Genomic DNA, 21,187 nt, shown 5'->3' on the forward strand with positions numbered 1-21,187 from the left:
GGTATGCGCAAAGCCCTGGGTTCCATGCTCAGCACTGGGTGAGGGTGGGAGTGGGGGGGGGGAGCACTAGCGTGCACACCTGTTAATTCTAGCATTTGGATGGTGGAGGCACAAGATCAAATGTTCAAGGTCATACTAATAGTGAGTTCCACATTGGCCTAGGATATAACACAACCATAAATGAACAAGAGAGTTAATAGAATATGCAGGATTAAGGCATAGTAAGATTTAACTTAACGTAAAGATTTAATTTTGAGGGGTATAGTTTGCCTATAGACTTTTCCCCAAAATACCAAAACCAATATAATTTGAAAGCAACAAATTAATATGCAGTCTGAAACCAAATATTTTAATATTTTCATTCAATTGTTTCAATACAATTTCAAAGAAATGCCAACTGGGAGACAATGTCCAAAAACTCTGAAGAAGCAAGCTTCCAGACATGGACACCAAGGTGGTCATCTCCATTCTAGACAAAGTCCACATGCTCCCAGCCAGTCAGTCAGCCTTATCCAGATTATCGAGTATTTACCTGATAAGAGAAAGAGAAATAACAGGCTTCAAAACTTGTAATGACATAAAATGTGGTATCGTTTAAAGTAATTATCTAAATTTTCTCATTTTTACAGATAAGAAAATTAAGTTATGAATTGCTATCATTTTGGTGAGCAGCACACTTTTAAGCAAAAAATAAAACTTCCAAGGGTGCCCTTTTGACCTTCCAGGGAACTCTCAACCCCTATCTGCTTACCACGTCATCAATTTTCAGAATGCTCCGGACGGTTTCAGTGGCTAGGGTCAAAGCACTGACTGATACCAACAGAGGCTGGACGACCATTTCCTCTAAAATGTTGGAAATTCCACCCTGTAGAGAGGCAGACCACACATAACAAATAACAAACCTGGAAGTGACATTCTTTGGAGTGCTTTACACTCAAGAACTAGGATCTAGGCTCATTATTTCCCCATCATGTACTTCCTTCACAATAAAACAATTAGTAAGGGGACAGCTGTCATTCTCCTGTAATTTCCTGGCATGCTAACAGGGATGTTTACAGAGAAAAAACAATTCACACTCACACGTGCCTAACTAGCATCCATCCCCACAAAAGTCCCATCAAGTGTTGTATCTTTACAGCTAAGGAAATTAAAGATCAGACTAACTTCCTAGAAGTTAGCAAATGGCGGTCACTGAACGCTATTTCCATGGTATCATCTTTACTCTGAAGGATATACTAGCATCTTTCCAGGTTTCAATTCAAAATTATACTACTTGTATTTTGCTCTGTTTTTTAAGACAAGGTTTCTTTGTGTAGCCGTGGCTATCCTAGAACTTGCTCTGCAGACCAGGCTGGGATTAAAAGCATGCACCAAATCACACTACTTTTAACTACAAAGCCTTTCAACCAACCCACAATGACAAAACGATAAATGTTTCTTTTCACCAACCCTCTCTCCAACAACAAGCATAAATTACCTTTCGGACATTAATGCCTGTAGTTTTTTCTCCTTGGGCATGCCGGTTTCTTAGTTCTGTTACTGTAGAAATGGGATTCAGGCCAGCATTTTCAGCTAGTGTAGATGGAATGACTTCCATGGCATCTGCGAAGGCACGAACACAGTAGGATTCCATACCACTCAGTGTTCTTGAGTACTCAGTCAGTCTTAGGGCCAACTCTATTTCTGGAGCACCACCGCCTGCAATAAGAGCTCTGAAATTCACAAATATTTTTAGCATATTTTTACCCCAAAGGAAGCTATTTAAATATCAAATTATTATTTAACTTTAAAAAGCTAAAATATAGCAGTTTAGCTGTCTTTTAAAGGTAGGGTATCATGTATTCAGGCTAGCCTGGGACTTGTACTAACTGGAGGTAGAAAGAGAACCTTTGACCCTTCTTCCTTCACCTCTTAAGTGCTAGGATTATATAGGTGTGCCCCACCACACACAGTTTAAGCAGTGCTGGGTGGGGGTTGAACCCAGGTCTTTGCACAACTAGGAAGTACTATAAACCGAACAACTACATCCCAGGCCTTCAAACTAGTCTTCAAAATACCAGGGTCAGCAAGATGCTCAGCAGGTAAAATACCTGACAACCAACCAAAGCTTGGTCCCTGGAACCTTCTGATGGAAGAAGAGATCTCTCAACTTGTTCTCCATATACATGCTGTATTGTGCCTGCATGTCCACACGCCCCCCACACACAAAATAAATGTAATCAAAATTAAAAACTGTCATTACCTCTTCTTTACTAGGCAGCGAATAACACAGAGAGCATCATGAATGGAGCGCTCAGCTTCTTCAATCACCAGTTTGTTAGAACCACGCACAACAATTGTAACTGTTTTGCCTGGGCTTGAACAACCTGTAATCTTTAGTGAACAAATTACAAATTAGGTAATGGGGGGATGGGAGAGAAGAAAAATAATAAAACTTAACTGTAATTCTGTTACCTTGAACAGTTTTCCAGAACCATTTAAACTGACTTCCTCTGCTAACTCGGCAGAACCCAGCATGTCAGTAGTGAACTGGTCGATATGAGCAACTGGTTTGGTTCCAATTGTCTGGGAAAAGATAATACATCCACAAGTCAAGACAACATTGCTAAAGATAGAACTCAATAGTAGAACAAGCACTTGTCTGGTATATTATTCAAAGCACTGGATCCAATATTCAGCATGCAAAACAAATAATAAATAAAAAAAAAACCCACTGCTGGGGCTAGAGACATGGCTCAGTAATCGACTTGGGCTCCTCTAGAGCAGGCATACGGCAGTTCATAGACCCATGGGGGCATGTGGTGCATAGACATACATGCAGCACTCAAAATAACCACACCCACAACACATGCAAATGAACATTTTTACATACATTACTATTTTACCTTACAAATGAACTCAATGTCTTCTCTTTCAATATCCTTAACCACCATAATCCTCATCTTATTCAGAAAATGTAATGCAAGATCACTAAGTGCATCTCTGAAATATAAAGTGTTATGTTAAAGAATTTTATTATTCTGTAGTTAAGATTTTAATTTTACTGCTATTCAAATGGTTAATTATGAGGGAAAACGCTTTTGATATTCATTTAAAAGTTCAAAGTTCTCTTTTTAAGATAGTCTACTTATGTACCCTGTTCTGCCTGGAACTCAAAATCTGCCTACCTCTGTCGCCTAAGTGCCAGGATCAAAGGCTTGTGTCATTACATCCAGAAGTTCAAATTCTGAAGGTTTCTAATTTTACCAGGAAACTTATAACACAAAACTATACAACACAAGTAATTATATCACGATTCTTAACAAATGAGCATTTTGTTGAGTGAACATTAGTAATAACTCTACGTATTAGAAGCATGACTAATTCCCACAAATGAGCAGAAACAATCCTAGAACTAAGTAGTCATGTGATGCTAGCAAGAAAGATATTTCCAGGCCAGGCGATGGTGGCGCACGCCTTTAATCCCAGCACTCGGGAGGCAGAGGCAGGTGGATCTCTGTGAGTTAGAGACCAGCCTGGTCTACAGAGCTAGTTCCAGGACAGGCTCCAAAGCCACAACGAAACCCTGTCTCGAAAACCAAAAAAAAAAAAAAAAAAAAAAAAAAAAAAAAAAAAAAAAAAAAAAAAGAAAGAAAGATATTTCCATCACTGATGAAAGTTAAGCAAAAACCAAGTTTTGGGAAAATTTACTTAGAGTCAGTAAATGATGGGATCAGAACTGCCTTTTACCTTCTAAAAAAGGAATCCATGTCCCCATGGTACCTTCTGACATAGCTTTTCATCAGTGCAAATGGGAATGTATCTATTTACTTAAAAAGCAAAATAAAATCCAGAAGAGGAAAAAAAAAAAGCTCAAATTTGAGAATTCTATTATCTATGGACCGCTGCTGCTAGGAGTACTAGCATTGATCCCACATCCAGTTTATGTCATGCTGGGGATCAAACCAGGGCTTTGTGCACGTAAGCAAACACTAGCGACTCAACTATACCTCTAGCCTCAACCAGTTAGTTTTAGAACAAATAGCTTTCTAAAATCTATGTCATGCTTGTTTTACTTGTGGCTGCTTTTTTACATTTATGTGTATGAGTGCTTTGTCTGTTGTCTATGCCTTTCAGAAGAGGGCGTCACCCCCTGGAACTGGAGTTCTATGTGAGGCCATGTGGATGCTTGGGAAACAAACCTGAGTCCCAGAGCAATAAGTGAGCTCAAAAACAAAACAAAAAAGCCATTCTCTAATCTTTTTTCTTTTTTTAAAAAAGGCCTTACTCCCTCCTAGACTGGCCTGACTCACAGCAATCCTTTGGCCTTAGCCTTCTGAGTACTGGGATTACAGGCATGAACAACTATGCTCAGTCTTCATTTTCTTAAAATCTAGAAAAATTATATATTCTATGTTCAAGTTATCAAGAGATAACTTTATTAATGAAAATATGATGCACCACAACGCTAACTCTAAATTTTCCATGTGTTAGATACTAAACAACTGTGTATTTGGCATATCTTAGCTGCGTTATAAACTCTAGTTCCATGGCATTCATCACTTTCTTCAGACCTCCAAGGGCTCCTGTACACATGTGGTGTACACACTCAGGCACACACATATATAAAATATTGTTTTAAAAAATTACTAGTAGGAATCACAAACCAATTATAAATTCAGGGATAAAAAAATAAATAGTCCCTGACCTTAGGATAGACTTCTGTATGAGAAGGACATTGCATCCTGTTTTCTTTATCTGCTTCACCAAGTTTAAAATATAGGCTCGCTCTTCTCGAAGCACTCGATCCATCTGGGCATAGTCAGATACTACTATCTGATTATCCATCTGATTAGAAGAAGAATACAATAATTATTTACAGCAAGAGATTCTAATAGAAAGTAAAAGACCAACCCACACCAAACAGTTAAATAGGCATGCACAGAAAAAGGCCTAAAACAACACATATAAAAAGTTCGGTCCTATTTATTTTTAGTTTTTTTTTTTTTTTTTTTTGAGACAGAGTTCCTCAGTTTAGTCCAAGCCATCCAGGAAATCAAGAGTGCTAGGATTAAAGGTGTGCACCACCTGGCTAAGGCTGTTTCCTTTTTTTTTAAAAAAAACATTTTTATGGTTTATTTAACTTTATTTTATGTGCATTGGTGTGAAGTGTCAGATCCCCTGGAACTGATCTTCAGACAGTTGTGAGCTGCCATGTAGGTGCTGGGAATTGAACCCGGGTGGTCTGGAAGAGCAGTCTGTGCTCTTAACCACTGAGCCATCTCTCCAGCCCCTAAAGCTGTTTCCTTACAAAATTTTAAGCATACTCATTACTGATTTTTGTATGTTTGAAAGACAAAGCCTCATCATGTAGCTCAGGCTGGCCTTGAATTCAACATCCAGCCACTTCTGAGGGCTGGGATTATAGGTGTGCATGACCACAGGAGGCTCTACTGCCTGAAACTTTTTTTCTTAATGATTTATTATGAACATATTGCTCCATCTGCGGGCCAGAAGAGGATGCCGTCTCACTACAAATGGCGATGAACCACCATGTGGTTGCTGGGAATTGAACTCAGGACCTCTGAAAGAGGAATCAGCACTTAACTTTGAGCCATCTCTCCAGCTCGTCTGAAACTTTTTTGCAAGTACATTTTTGATAACTGACAAATGCAAAATGGTTACTCTTCCCCAATATAAAATTTTTCTATATATCATATGTTATAAAAACAATTTCAATTTCTTCTTTTTCCTTCTCTAGCTTGCCAATATCATATGTATTATAGAAACAATTTCAACTGTATCCTTTAACTCTATGACTTGGGACAGACCTAGACATGGCGGTCCATATGTTAATACTAGCAGGTGGGAGAGGCAGAGGCAGGTGGATTTCTGTAGATTTGAGGTCAGCAAAGTCTATATGAGTTCCAGAAAGAGGAAGAATGAGAGGAAAGGAAAAAAGGGAGAGGGTAGGAGAAATAGATAAACAGACCCTGTCTCAAACTGACAAAAAAACCAAGACAAGCCTTATTGATTTAGAAATTAACTACTGCTAGGCGGTGCACGCCTTTAATCCCTGCACTTGGGAGGCAGGTGGATGGATCTCTGTGAGTTCGAGGCCAGCCTGGTCTACAAGAGCTAGTTCACAGGACAGGCCCTAAAGCTACAGAGAAACTCTGTCTTGAAAAACCAAGACAGAAGAAAAAAAGAAATTAACCATTAACTTTTGTATGGCCTCAACCTTTTTGAGAAACCAAATACCGAACAACACACCTATATGTTAGGAAAACAAAACAAATTTGAGGGGTATAGAGAATTATACTAATACAGGGATAGCTTAAGAAAGAAGTGATTTGGGCTGGAGAGATGGCTCAGGGGTTAAGAGCATTGCCTGCTCTTCCAAAGGTCCTGAGTTCAATTCCCAGCAACCACATGTTGGCTCACAACTATCTGTAATGAGGTCTGGTGCCCTCTTCTGGCTTGCAGACATACACACAGATTATTGTATACATAATAAATAAATAAATATTAAAAAAAAAAAGAATGAAGTGATTTATATAGCCTGGCTATCAAGTTAGTCTAAGGCTTACCTGCACACAAAAATAAAATCCCTGTGGGCTCCAGTAAGTGATGTCTCAGCTTACTGAAAGCTGGACACAATCTGAAAACACAAGGAGTGAATGCGACATACACTCGGCTTTTTCTGTGATGGTTGTAGCTCCAACAATTTTTATTTTGTCTCGATTTTATTAATCCTTTTGAGATCTACATTTTAAAGACATCACTAATACAGTATTTTCAATTTTTATCTTTAAGAACACATCTTCATCTTACTAAGAGTTACAACAGGAACCAACTTGGATTGTACTTACATCTGTTTTAGGAGCAGATAAGCAAAACTGAATAAGCCCAATTTTGGCCTTCTCAACTCTTGAGATGCCAGAATTTGCCACTTTCTGGGTGAGAACGAGCCCTTCCACCAACTCACAGTCATCTATTGTCCCCCTATAAAAAATAATCAGAACAATGAAAAGTGCTTCTCAGAGCCCATTCCCAGAATACATGCTACACCATACGGAAGTAAACGCAAACCCTTGAGATTACCATACCAAAAAAGTTCAAGCCAGCAAATGTTTCCTAATTTTTATTCTTAGAGAAGTTATTTTTCACCCATGTTATATCCACTGGCCCAGGAAGGTGACCAGCCTAAGGATCTATTTGTGGTGCTTTGTTTTTAAGAGTTCTGAGACAGAACCTCACTCTAGCTCAGACTGATGTGGCACAGGCTGGCCTGAACTCACAGGTACCCTATGTCTAAACCACCACACCCAGCTCTTCCTTGAAAGTAATTTGGTTTGGATAACACTGGAATTGAAATTAGAGATGCTTACCCAAGCTTCTTCACTATTTTAATATCTCTAAGATCTACACTGGTAGCTGTGGCTGGGTCAATCACTTTCATCACCGCATTGACACTCATTGGAGAGAGTAGACTTGAATACTGAGACACAACCTAGATTTAAAACAGAAAGTTACTTTCAGAGACACAGTAATTAAAAAGACAAAACAACCGAACAATCTTGGATTTGCAAGGGCTTGTTACCACCTATTTGGGTATGGTTGCTAGAAGGTACCCAGAGGAGACCAATGGTTAAAGATGTCCCCCACCACAGCTGAGGAGATGGCTGAGTTAGGAGCACTGGCTGCTCTTCCAAAGGAATGCTTCAATTCCCAGCACCCACATGGCAGTTCACAACTGGCTCTAACTCCCGCTTCAAGTGATCTAATGTCTTCACTTGGACATACATGCAGGTAAAACACTGATGTACTTAAAATACAAATAATTTTTTTAAAAAGACATCTTTGTTACTGTTTATATACTATATATATATATATACTATTTAGATTTGTAACTAGAGGAAATGAATGCAAAAAAATGAATTGTACTCGGAGAAACAAGAATAGAACAGATGGTAACATGAAAGCTTTTATTAAAATTCTTGCTTATAAACTTAAAAAAAAAACTATGTGTATGAATATTTTTCTCTTCAGCCCCGACTTTTAAATTTTTATTATTTCACCTGAAATTTCCCCCAAATTTTGTTCCATCACTATTTTAAATTTTATAGGGAAAAAAAGTAGCACACACATAAAGAGCTGGCTAGTATGGATGGGCAATCCATGTTGAGTTCAAATATGGCAGCCTTTGATTTGCAGATGGGAAGTTCCCAATAGCATTTCAAAGCCTAGGACTTAGCTTTACCAAAAAGTGTTAAAATGCAGTAAAAGAAAAAACTAGAAAACGGATATGGCACCTACAACAAACTCCTTTTTTGGGGGTGGTGGTGGGTTTTAGAGACAGAGCTTCTCTGTGTAGTTCTGGCTGTCCTGGGACTTAAAGAGACCAGGCTGGCCTTGAACTCACAAAGATTTACCTGCCTCTGCCTCCCAAGTGCTAAGATTAAAGGCACCAGCCACTACCGCCCAGAGAATCTTCTAATTCTTTTGTTAGCATTATTGATCATTTTACCTCAATCTTAAAACCAATTTAGTTACAGAAACTATTATGACCCAGTTTTTTTTTTCTGATGTATTATGCATGCAGTGTTTGTACATCTGCAACCCAGAAGAGGGAACCAGATCTCATTACGGATGGCTGTGAGCCACCATGTGGTTGCTGGGAATTGAACTCAGAATCTCTAGAAGAGCAGCCAGTGTTCTTACCTCTGAGCCATCTGTCCAGCCCCACCCAGTTATTCTTGAGGCAACATTAGATACAGTACAGCATCCATGACAACACCATAAGACACCTTTAGCTGTAATATAATTGTCCCTTAGTGGTAGTCTCACCTTTGAATTCAATGAAGTGGTTGCGCTATTTAACAAAGTTTCTCTGTCGCTCAGCTGCACAGGTCGAGACATGTCAGTAAGGATTTCAAGACCCTTTTCCAAAGCTTTTTGGAATGATTCAGAAATGATGGTTGGATGGATACCTGTCATTTATGAACCAAGTTAATTATGACAAACTACCATGTCATATTTTAAAATGTTTTACTCATTAAAATGTCAAAGTAATTTAAAACTTTCCCTTCCTCCTTTTTCCTCAGGTTGATCCCAGGGCCTCCAGCATGCTCGGCAAATATAAAACTACTACACTATACTACGAGGCTCCAAATATTTTTCATTCAAACTAATTTATAATTAAATTGTAAAGAGAATGGCTAAATAAAGTAACCGCTGGTTATGGACAACAGCTAACCTCTACTTGTTCTACTTGAAACAGATCAATACATTTTTATGTAAAATTAAAGCAGGGTGATCAGAGTTGTTACTATGATTAAACACTACTTATCAAAGTAAGAGTCCTATTTTCTCATCTAAGACATCTTTGTAAGCCTTAGACTAGTAATACTACTATCACTGATTTCTGAAAAGCAGAACTCTATTTCTATAGTCTTGCAAATCAAAAGCAAAATAAAATTTCTTGATAAAAAAGTAGTTACTTCAAATTAAATATTAAATTCCACATTACTTAATAACCTGGCTTTTATGCATTTTGCCTTAAAAAAAAACTGTCATTCTTAGTAAGCAAGCATATTCTACATACCTTTCTGCAGAAGCTTGGTACAGGAGTCTAAGAGAGAGCCAGCAATGATGACAACCGATGTGGTACCATCCCCCGCTTCTATGTCTTGAGCCTTAGACAGCTCCACCAGCTATGTAAACAGAACATGTCAAGATGCTGAGAAACAGGAACCCAGCAACATCTAACTCAAACTATCACACCAATGTCACCAACACAGAATCACAAAATTCAATACATTCCTGACATTTAGTTTTTAGATTACTTTGGGCTTCATTTAAAGATAAACTGTTCTATTTGTGGTACACAAAATTATTCTTATAATGGTCTCTGTTTTAGATTGTGGAGTGCACAGAGAAGTTCTCAGAAAATTCTCTTTAAAGTCCTATCCAAAAGCATCAATACTTAGGGCTGGTGATGTGGTTCAGTTGGAAGAGTGCTTGCCTAGCACCCCTGAAGCCCTGGGTTTACCCTTTCTTTAAAAAATGCAGTAAGGTGCCAGGTGGTGGTGGTGCACGCCTTTAATCCCAGCACTCGGGAGGCAGAGGCAGGCAGATCTCTGTGAGTTCGAGACCAGCCTGGTCTACAAGAGCTAGTTCCAGGACAGGCTCCAAAACCACAGAGAAACCCTGTCTCGAAAAACCAAAATAAATAAATAAACAAATAAATAAAAAAAATGCAGTACGGTTTCATAGGTATCTTATATAGATGGAGAACATATGAAGTCATTCCACATGGGAGTATAAACACCTTTGCCAAGTTTTTCTCAAGTGACCACATGTAAGCACAATCTTACCCATTTACAAGTCACGTTTAAGTAAGGGACCTTTTCTGAAGCAGGGTTCTATGTTGTCTTTAACAGGCCCTAATGATCCCCCTGCCTCAGAACCAGAGCACTTAAGATTACAGGAACTCATTGCTGTGCCAACAGTATGTTTTAACAGACAGCAATTCTTCTTTTTAAATATTTATTTATTAATTATGTATACAATATTCTGTCTGTGTGTATGCCTGCAGACCAGAAGAGGGCACCAGACCCCATTACAGATGGTTGTGAGCCACCATGTGGTTGTTGGGAATTGAACTCAGGACCTTTGGAAGAGCAGGCAATGCTCTTAACCTCTGAGCCATCTCTCCAGCCCCCCAGACAGCAATTCTTAAAGCACATTTTTGCAAACACAACTTCTTGCCGTAAGGCTAATTGTGACTCTTGAATCTGAGCATCTACAATGCCATGGGTTTAATCTACAGCACAGAATAAAACAAAATTAGTTCTCTTATAGGACACCTCATACTCAAAAAACCAGTATCTTAAAAATGCATATTTTTAGTAAAGATAAAAAATTCTCGCAGGGCGGTGGTGACACATCCCTTTAATCCCAGCAGTTGGGAGGCAGAGGCAGGCGGATCTCTGTGAGTCTGAGACCAGTCTGGTCTACAAGAGCTAGTTCCAGGACAGGCTCCAAAGCTACAGAGAAACCCTGTCTCAAAATCACCCCCCATCTCCCTGTTTAAATAGTATACATTAAATATTATACAAATACAGATAGCACATGCCCATGCCTATAGCTGCAGTACTCTGGAGGATGAAGCTGAACTGCTGCCAAGTTCAAGGCTAGCCTGAGCTACACAGTGAACATCCTGTCTCAAAACAAACCACTTATTTACACTTACCATTCTGGCTGCTGGGTGCAGTACTTGCATTTGTTTCAGAATGGTGGCGCCATCATTTGTAATGGTCACATCACCTTTTCCATCTTGAATCTAGAAAATTTGTTTTTGAGAAATTTAATCCAGTACTCTACAAGCACTATTCCATTTATATTTATTGTATTTATATTAATACAAGTTAATGTATACATATTGCTTAATTTTAAATTCTTCTCTTTCATTAGTGTAACAATATAAGAACATCCAGTTTCTACCCAACTTTTGCAAAAAAAAAAAAAAAGTAACTAGCTCTGTCGGGTTACTTCACTGTTATGTTTAAGTGTGTGTGTGTGTATGCACGCATCTGAGGGCAGTGCTCAGAGATCAGATCTACCTCTTAAATTTGAGCATACATCAATCCAAAGTCATTACACTGTATCTGTTTTATACTGCCAGTCAATTAAGAAAAAGAAGTTTGGGTCCAAGGACTAGAAGAAAGGCGGCTGGGAGGGGGCTACAGGATCATGAGGGGTGGGGCGGGGCAATAACAACTGAAAAGTTGAATGGGGCATGGCAGTTCATACTTGTAATCCTAGCACCTGGGTGCTGAAACAGAAGGATTAAGTTCAGGCTTCAAAATAAAGGAATAAATAAAGAGCCAAACATGGCGGCGCAAGCCTGTGATGCCTACACTTGAAGCAGAGGCAGGAGGATCAAGGACAGTCTCAAATATTTAAGACTGACTCAAATAACAAAAACTCACAAGGAATTAAACTATATAGTTAAATGCTATCTAAGTAATCTCTCCTTTTAATGAATTCTAACACTTTGAAGGGATTTGAGGAGGTTGAGGGGGCAGCACATGTAAGGGTTCCACCTTGTTCCACATAGGCAAGCACACTACCATAGAACTATTTATTTGCCAGCCCCAGACAGCACAAACTTTCATCAGACCTCAGAATGTAAACAGGACCTCTCAAGAATAACCATTTCTTTCATTCATACCATTTTGTCCATTCCTTTAGGTCCAAGGCTTGTCCTAATGGCATCAGCAACCGCTGTTAAACAGAAGAAAAACAGAAACCAAGACTTAAAAGAGCAAAGTGCTTTGCTTCAAATCTGTCCTATCAGATTATGGTATAAACTAGAACACTTCACATGTGTTATGCCTATGCCTGTGAGATTCAAACTGGCACAATCTAGTCTTATGTTCTGAGAGTTTTATTTCCTTTATTGCTTAAAACAGGACAAGCAACAAGGGAACAGTAAGACGGCCTAACAATACACAACTCACTCATCTGCTCTTTCCTTCCCACAAGAACATAATCTACTGGAAACACATTTGTAGGCCCATAGTCTAATAAATTTTCTGTATTCCACAACTAGTATGCTTTTGCCTGTATCAGGTAAAGAGTAAAGAATTTAACAGAAAATACGGAGTATAAGTGGTAATATGTCTCATGTATTTCATGACTTTGGTCTAGCAGTCAGTATCAGTTTCAGGTGATCTTAGAGGACCGGCTTCAAGACATTCACTACAGTATTTCAGACTCTACATTTCTAGAAGGTTAATCTGTAGCACAAGTTAAGTACAAGACAGAGACTGTTAAATGATTCACACTGAGCTACCAGTATTTTGTGTCTGTGCAATTTTCCTCATCATTAGCAGGTATTATCTTTATTTGGGGACAAGGGGATAGTTAACCAGATAACACCAAAACAAACTAGTGCCCAGAACTAAACTCAAGCTATATCTGGCAGAAGCCTTTCTCACTTCCTAGGCTTTTGTTTTGGAAAAACTAGTTTGCCCTTTGCTCTTTGAATAACTAGTTAAGTTCACAGGCAATTTCCTACGTGCATGGCTTCGTTTGTCCTGTTTGAATTTTTTGGTGCACCTCGCCTTTGAAAGGTGACAGTGTCAGGCAGTTTCTGTCAACCTGACACAGTTAAAGACTTCTCGGGGGAACCTCAATTGAGAAAATGACAATTAAGACTGGGTGGGCTGCAGGCAAGCTTGTAGGAAATGCTCTGAATTAGTGATTGATGGAGGAGGGCCAAATCCACTGTGGATGGGACCATTTCCTGGGCAGGTGGTCCTCAGTTCTATAAGAAAGCGGGCTGGGCAAACCTCGAGGAGAAAGCCAGTTAACAGCACTCCTTCACGGTCTCTGCATCAGCTCCTGCCTCTAGGTTCCTGCCAATTGAGTTCCGACCAAATAACCCCGCCCCCCAGTTAGTGTTGGTCATCCCTGTTTCCTCACAGCACTTAGATGGCCCTAGACTTTATTTTTCAATATCTCAAAGATTCCACCTAGTACTACTTAAGTAATTACTGAACTCGATTTCCAGGTCTTAGGTATTCTCTCCAAACTTGCAAGCGCCCATCTGATCAAACTGACTTCCTTTTATCCTCCCAATCGCTCTTCTTACAGCGGGGCTGGTGACTTGCAATGCCTGCGAGGTATACTTTACACACCTCCCATTTCCTCTTCCCAGCAACCCGACAAATGGCCTGTTACCTCACCCCACTTAGGGTGGTACTGGAAATAGAGCCACACGTTTTCCAGGATCCCAGGTCCTTCAAGGTAAGGACCTTTGCAATTTCACTTATCACACCATGCCTCTTTTTCCTCCAACCCAAACAACTACATTCCAGACATACCCAGGCAAGGCCCTCTAAGGCTCTGGTCATAATTTTCCTTCCACTTTCCTTCTGTTTCAGCTGTTTCTCTAAATCCTTACACCTACAGAAAGCTATCTTCCCCGAATTTGCAGTAAGGGAGCTACTTCGGTTCAGAATCTAAAAAAAACATAAAATAACAAGACGCAGAGACTAAAACTCAGGTCTGTCTGGGTTTCACCATGCGCTCCGTGATAGCGCTCCAACTGTCAGTTCAACGGAACACACCCAACTTACATTACTGTCCAAACAGTACCACCGAGCCAAGCAAAGCCCATTTAAGTTGCATCTTCATAGACTATGGCCAAAAGAAAAAAAAAACACTACGCCGTCTACCACTAGGCCTAACAAACAGCCACGCTTTCCTTCGGAAGCGTCAGATCTCAAGCTCACCGCCCCAGCCCTCGGCTTTTAGGCTGCTGCTCTCCGCACCCACGTGACGCGCACCGCACAAGCCCGCGGGAGAAAACTATGGGGTACCCAGACCCACGACGGGGCGTGTCCAAAGGCCTCCACGCTCGCGGGCGGGCGCGCTCGGCACAAAGAGGCGCCCCCCAGGGCGGAACACCCGTAAGGAACGGAACGCTCCCCGCACCCCGGGCCCGCACGGCCGCCAAGGGGGCGATACCTTTGGCCGCCGAGATGTTGCTGAAGCGGATCTGGGCCGGCTTGTCGCGGTCCTGGTAGGCGCCTTTCCCGCGGCTGCCCGGCCCCGCGGCGGGCGCCCCGCTTCTGGGAGCTACGTTCTCCGGCATGGCGACCTTGGCGACGTGGGCGCGGGTTCAGGAGGACCGATGGACACGGATTCCGGCCCGCTGCGGAGTAACGGTCTCTGGCCGCCGCCTCCTCCTGCACGAACCTTCCAGAAAGCGACGCCGGCAGAGGAGGCGGAAGCCGAGAAAGGGGCCTTCGCCGCTCCTGGCTCAGGCGTGACGTAAGAGGCTGTCCGCGGCGCGCCGGGTGCGGGGCGCTACGAGGGAGCGGGAGGATTTATAGGCGTGGTTGGGGACTTGCTGTCTCCTCATCCCATCCTCCGCGGTTGGATGTGAGGCTTCTAGCTCATGCTGGTCGTGGTGACGAAGCCATGACAGCCCTGGCTTTGTTCCGGAGTGGGTGTGGTGCAGTCGGCTTTTTTCTCGACGTCTAAATCTAAATTTTATTCCTAGTTTATTCACTTTGTAAAGGTATCGGAGGAGAGATTTGCAATGGGTAGATTCTCCCCTTTTGTTTTGAATTCATTTTGGCTACCTAGGGATATACATACATACACTGGTTAAATTTTAAGACCCCAGCTTAGCTACTGTAATGCCATTTTGCAAAGCCTTCACACAAACAAATGTAAGTTCAAGGTAAAGTCAGTACTCCTAGGCGGTCAAACAGGATATCTATGGTCAGACACCAGGCCTAGGAGGGGAACGAACAGTTCTGGGAAAAACTACATGTACCCTAGATAGGGCCAAGTCTGTTATTATTATCAGACCTTCATGTCTCCGGGGAACTTGTCCCCTAAATGAACCCATCGCCTCATTCGAACTGACCAATGAGATCCCTGTAACCATACATTGCTTCTGTATGCCTGCTTTTGCTACCCTTTTCCTATAAAAAGACCTTCTCCCAGCCTGCAGGCGGGCAAGTCCTCCAAAAGGACTTTGCTGCCCACAGGTACCTGTGCCCACCCAATAAACCTCTTGCTAATTGCAGCCAGTGGTGTTGACTGTTCCTTGGGTTAGGGGTCTCCTCCTGAGGGAAGGACCACTCTGAGGGTCTTTCAAAATAAATGGCACCGAATCTTAATAGTTGTGGAGACTGCCTGCCAAACCCGTAAACATACGGAATATAAACATCTCATAACCGATTAGCAGTTAGTTGCTAAACAAAGTGAGACGTCTGGGCTGGAGAGAGAGCTCAGTGGTTAAGAGCACTGCCTGCTCTTCCTAAAGGTCCTGAGTTCAATTCCCGACAACCACATTGGTGGCTCACAGACATCTGTAATGAGATCTGGTGCCTTCTTCTGGCCCGCAGGCACACATGCAGACAGAATACTGAGACTATAAACAAACAAACAAACAAACAAATAAATCTTAAAAAAACAAACAAAGTGAGCCGTCTTTACACCCTTTACCTTAACTAATCCTCATCATAGTCCCACAAAATGGGTGCCATTGTCTTTGTGGATGATGAAGCTGAATCCCAAATAAAAGCCAGTCCAGAGCCAGAACTCCATCTTTAGGTAAGCTGCCAGGTTCCTATAACCACTATCATTGACTACGGCAGTTCATATAGGTGATACTCATTCACTATTAGTTCACAATTAATTATTAAGAGCCCATAAGGTGCCAGATGCCTGCAGTAGGTTAAGGAAGAATTGTTTCATGGACTTAGCCCCTGCCATCAACAGGGTTGATGCATCAACATGCATTCAGGCTATTAGGACTAAGAGATGAAGTGTTCAAGCCTGCCCCTAGTGGAGACATCTTTTCCAAAGACCAGTTTACCCCTTGCAGCACACAAATACTCTATGATCGTTGAAACAACTGCTGTAATATGAGGAGAACAGTTACTGCTGCTGGTTTGAACGAGATGTCTCCCATAGTTTTAGATATTTGGATGCTTGGTCCCCAGCTGGTAGCTCTGACTGGAGAAGCTTAAGGGGTGTAGCCTTGCTAGAGTGAATATGTCACAAGGGGCGGAGTTTGTTTTGAAAGCTACCAGCCATTCCCAGTTTGCTGTCTGCTTCCAGTTTTCAGGTTGAGATGTGAGCTCTCCGCTGTTCGTTCCTGCCGCTGTGCCCAACTGTGGCCAAGCTTCCCTGCAGTGCCAGTGATGGACTCTTAGCCCTCTGGAACCATATCCTTTCCCCCTCAAAAACAAAAACAAACAAAAACCCTTGGCTCTATAAATTGCCTTGGTCATGGTGTTTTAGCACAGCGACAGAAAAGTAACCAACACAGGCCCTCTGATGTCTCCAGACCCTGAAAGCAGGAGCCAGAAGTGTTGTAGGAAAGGGACCTTCACTATGCCTTCAGGAAGAGATGCAGAGATCAGGAACCCAGGAAGCTGAGTGAAGTCTGAACAAACAAACCTTGTTAAAGTGATCCTTATCTTCTTAAAAGGCCTTAGCTCAAACCCTTTTGTCATGCGTTGCTTTTCTGAAATTTACAATTTGTCTAGTTAGCATATGATTGTCTGGCTCAAACTATTTTTTTGTTCTTCATTTTCTCCTGAAGTCATCTATGTCGCATAAATCTTAATTTTATGTTTTTCTTCATTTATCTGTCTTTGTTACAAAGTTGTTTCCAAAGCCCGCCTGGTGACCCACTTGGGAGGCAGAGGCAGGTGAATCTCTGAGGCTTACTTGGTCTACAGAGTGAGTTCCAGGACAGCCAGGGATACCCAGAGAAACCCTGTCTTAAAAAAAAAAAAGTTCTATCCAAGAACCCAAGATGACCAGAGGATTTTGTTCCTTCTTATTGGACAAGTATAAAAACTGGCATTACATAGATTTCTGAATGTATATATTACCTAGTCCTCATCCATCTTTCAGATGATTACCCTAGATCACCACTCTTGCAATGCTACTTACAATAGCCTCAATGTTACTGTTTCACACCTCCATGTGGAGACAGCATTTCACTGTGTCCATAACCTGCGCAAGCTGAGCTCATTAGTCTCTACTTCTAGGCACTAATTAGTAAAGAACCTAAGGCATTGTACTCGAATTAATTTCTTTGCATGTAATTTTTTTCTTACAAAAATATATGCTTTAAAGACAAGACCATTTATCTCTGTATCCTCTGCAGCTTAGTAGAATGGCTAGCACAAACTGCTGAGAGAAGAATAAGCGGTGATAAAGGCAGAGTTGGAAAAGGCAGAGATGAGACCAGGCAGGGAGATTTTATTGCAAAACCACAGGGTCCTTGCATCTGCATTCTGTCAGTTCACATTACAGGTATTATTTTTGTGTGCATATGTGTGTGACGAGGAGGGGAGGCTTGCATGTCCTGCATGTGTGTGGAAGTCAGAAAGCAACTCTATGGAGTCAGTTCTTTCCCACTCAGGTCATATTGTTTGTTGGCAAACACCTTTATCTGCTGAGGCACCTCACCAGCCCCAATCAGTTCATATTTTTAAACATTCACTTTATTTTATATGTGTTTCTCCCGCGTGTGTGTATCTGTGTGCACCGCGTGCATGCTCAGTGCCCATGGAGGTCAGAAGAGGGCACTGGATTCCCCTGGGACTGGAGTTACAGATGGTTGTGAACCACCATGAGGGTGCTGGGAATTGAACCTGGGTCCTCTTGCAAGAACAACAAATGCTCTAAACCACTGAGCCATCTCTTTAACCTTCTAGTTTACACTTTAAAAGGATTTATTTATTTATTTTTACATATGTGAGTGTTTTGCCAGCATGCATGTATGTACAACACATATGTTCAGTGCCTGTGGAGGTCAGAAGAGGGTGTTGGAACCTGTGGGGCTGGGTTACAGTAAGGTGGCTGGAATCCATCTATGTGGGTGCTGGGAATCAAACCTGGGCCCCTTGTAAGAGCAATGAGTGCTCTAAACTGCTGACCCGTCTCTCCGGTTCCCAGTTTACATTTTGTATTGTTTTTGTCTTTTTTGAGACAGGGTTTCTCTGTGCAACAAGTCCTGGCTGTCCTGAAACTCACTCTAGACCAGACTGGCCTTGAACTCACAGCGATCTGCCTGCCTCTGCCTCCCAAGTGCTGGGATTAAAGGCATACACCACTACCGCCCACCCAGTTTCCATTTTTAATGTTTATAAAATTATTACTTGTTTTCCTGGAACCATTTGCTTGCTTGGACTTAGAATAGCGTATTTGACCATGATGGAAGGGAACCATGCCTAGAAGGGTTGTTCACAGGGTTTGAAGTTTCCCTGGAGTTGAGCTTCTGGGTCTTGTCTTAGTTGTTGCACTTGAAAATTCTCTTGATAGCCTTGTGCCAAGGTTTGCCATCTGAAATACCTGTGATTTGAAATTTGATAAAAGACGGCTGTAGTTTGAGCCTTTTGTTTGAAAAGCATTCTAAAATGCAGCTGGTGCCATCTTGCAGCTGCAGCTGTGACAATAGCAGCCCCTGGTGGCAGAAGAACGAACTTCCTTTTTTCTTTCCTTTGATCTCTTCACACAGACGATGGCAGCTACTCATACACATATATACATACACACAGTAAATAAATGCTGAATAAAAACCCAGCTCTTGGCAATCACTGAAATGACAGAAACTTTATAGAAAACGGGGAAATAAGTAGGAATACAGGCAGCCAAAATATACCCAGGTAGTATTCACTCTCAAAACCTAAGAAATGTGGCCAGGCTCGAGAGGTGGCTCAGAGGTTAAGAGCACTCACTGCCCTTCCAGAGCATGTAGGTTCAGTTCCCAGCAGCCACATCCGGTGGGTCACAGCCTCTTCTGACTTTCTCGGGCACCTTCCTGAAGGTGGAGCACACACACACACACACACACACACACACACACTAGGGCGCATACACATAAAATGAATAAACAAATCTTTAGTGAAGAGAAAAAAGATGGAGCCAGAGAGATGGCTCAGTGGGTAAAGGCACTTGCGGCCAAGCCTGACCACCGGAGTTCAGTCTCTGGGATTCACATGGTAGAAGAGAACCCATTCTTGTAATTTGGTTTTTAACCTCCACACGCATGCTGTGGCATGTGGGGACACACACACACACACACGAAGTAAACATAATAAAAATTTGAGAAACGAAAAACTGCAAGATAATTTTTTCTATGTGTCAGATGACAAACACCACAGAGAATAATTTGGCCACGGCCTTTCAGGTAGAAGATTTAGAAGTTATGTGCTAGAGTGCTGTTTTGTCCCACTTGCTACCTTTCTGCCCCCTTTTCTCTTCTATCCATTCCTTGCAACCTCTTTTGTTTGTTTGCTTTCTTTGAGCTAGGATGTCTCTATATAGCCCTGGCTTCGAGAAACTCACTATGTAGAAGAGGCTGGCACTGCCTCTGCCTCCTGGGTGTTGGGAGTAAAGGTGTGCCCACCACACCTGGCCTTTTTGCAATCTCTATAGGAACATTTAACACACAAGTATAGTTTGCCTCAGGGTTGTTTTTCTTGAATGCACAAAAACATTTCTCAAGTTGCCTTTTAGAAAATCATGGATAATGTACCCTTCATTAGGGACTTAACGGTACACAAACAGTGACAATATGATTTCTTAAATTAGTTCTGAAAAGTCGATATAAAAAATGATTGAGCCAGAACTTTATCCCAGAACTCAGGAGGTAGGGATAGGCAGATATAGTAAGTTTCTGTTTCAAAAACAAACAAACAAACATACAAAAAAAAAAAAACCCAACCCTTTGTGTGGGGTTTCTGAAGACTCCACGGCAAACTCTGGAACGAGATACAGCCACCAAAGAGTGACGCTCTTCTTGAGTTACAGCTCATAGGAGTAATCTCACCAAGCCCTTTGAGTGCCTTTCGGAGTGAAAAAGGAAACAGCGAAAGCACAGCGACCCAAAGGGAAACTCAACGGATTGGACCGTGATCGAAACAGTGGGTGTGTGTGTCAGAACAAAAGCGAGAACTGCTATTCCGACTAGTGGAGGAGCCCGGCTTCGCGGCCAGACGGTGCCTTTACTAGGTGTTACGGCCCATCTCGGCCCCCGTAGCCGAGCCGAGCTCAGCCGCCGAGCGGCAGCCGCTTTGGCCATGGCTGGTGAGCTGGAGGGCTGCAAGCCCCTGAGCGGGCTGCTGAGCGGGCTGGCGCAGAACGCGTTCCACGGAAACTCGAGTATCACCGAGGAGCTGCTGCACAGTCAACTCTATCCGGAAGTGCCGCCGGAGGAGTTCCGCCCCTTCCTGGCGAAGATGAGGGGCATTCTAAAGGTACTGCGGTTAGACCGGGCGGCGCTGCCCCCCTCGCAGCCTCAGACCCGCTCCCAGCCTCGGGCGCTGCCCGGTGCGGCTCCTTTGCTTTAGGGACGGACACATACCCGCAAACTCTTGGCTTTTTAAGACTTCTCTGTGCCTGTAGTGTAGATAAGTTTCGAGTTTTCTTCGTCCCGGACTTTTGTAAGATTGATGGGTTGCAGCAGAGCGTGGTAGTGCACGCCCTTAATCACTGCACTGGGGAGGCAGAGGCTGGCAGAAAGCTGTGTGAGTTCGAGACCAACCTGGTCTACAGAGCGAGTTCCGGGCCAGCCAAGCCAGCCATGGCTACGTAGTGAGACCCTTGTTTGAAGAGAGAGTGAGGGAGCTCTTGCCAGCTTTCCTGCGTTGTGGTA

General features: G+C 42.2%; 2 protein-coding genes across 2 annotated transcripts in view; one reads left to right on the forward strand and one right to left on the reverse strand.

Moving 5' to 3' along the window:
- Window positions 1–328: 328 nt before the first annotated feature.
- On the reverse strand, window positions 329–14,793 carry Cct4 (chaperonin containing TCP1 subunit 4). The gene is made up of 14 exons (XM_041669160.1): window positions 14,521–14,793; window positions 12,218–12,270; window positions 11,237–11,326; window positions 9,587–9,695; window positions 8,830–8,972; window positions 7,371–7,492; window positions 6,852–6,984; window positions 4,688–4,827; window positions 2,886–2,982; window positions 2,455–2,565; window positions 2,243–2,373; window positions 1,478–1,712; window positions 752–865; window positions 329–532 (listed from the first exon to the last, which is right to left on the reverse strand). Exons 1-14 carry the CDS (start codon window positions 14,645–14,647, stop codon window positions 518–520), a joined length of 1,620 nt encoding a protein of 539 aa, XP_041525094.1. The 5' UTR covers window positions 14,648–14,793; the 3' UTR covers window positions 329–517.
- A 5,704-nt stretch (window positions 14,794–20,497) lies between these two features.
- Commd1 (copper metabolism domain containing 1) overlaps window positions 20,498–21,187 on the forward strand; it is a 105,442-nt gene continuing 104,752 nt past the window's right edge. Inside the window, exon 1 of the mRNA XM_041668743.1 lies at window positions 20,498–20,789. Within this exon, the coding sequence (XP_041524677.1) occupies window positions 20,613–20,789 (177 nt within the window). The 5' untranslated portion in view covers window positions 20,498–20,612. The remainder of the gene's footprint in view (window positions 20,790–21,187) is intronic.

The sequence above is a fragment of the Microtus oregoni genome, unplaced genomic scaffold (genome assembly GCF_018167655.1).
Source record: "Microtus oregoni isolate MIOR12 unplaced genomic scaffold, Mior012 000019F_ref0000042, whole genome shotgun sequence".
Lineage (NCBI taxonomy): Eukaryota > Metazoa > Chordata > Mammalia > Rodentia > Cricetidae > Microtus > Microtus oregoni.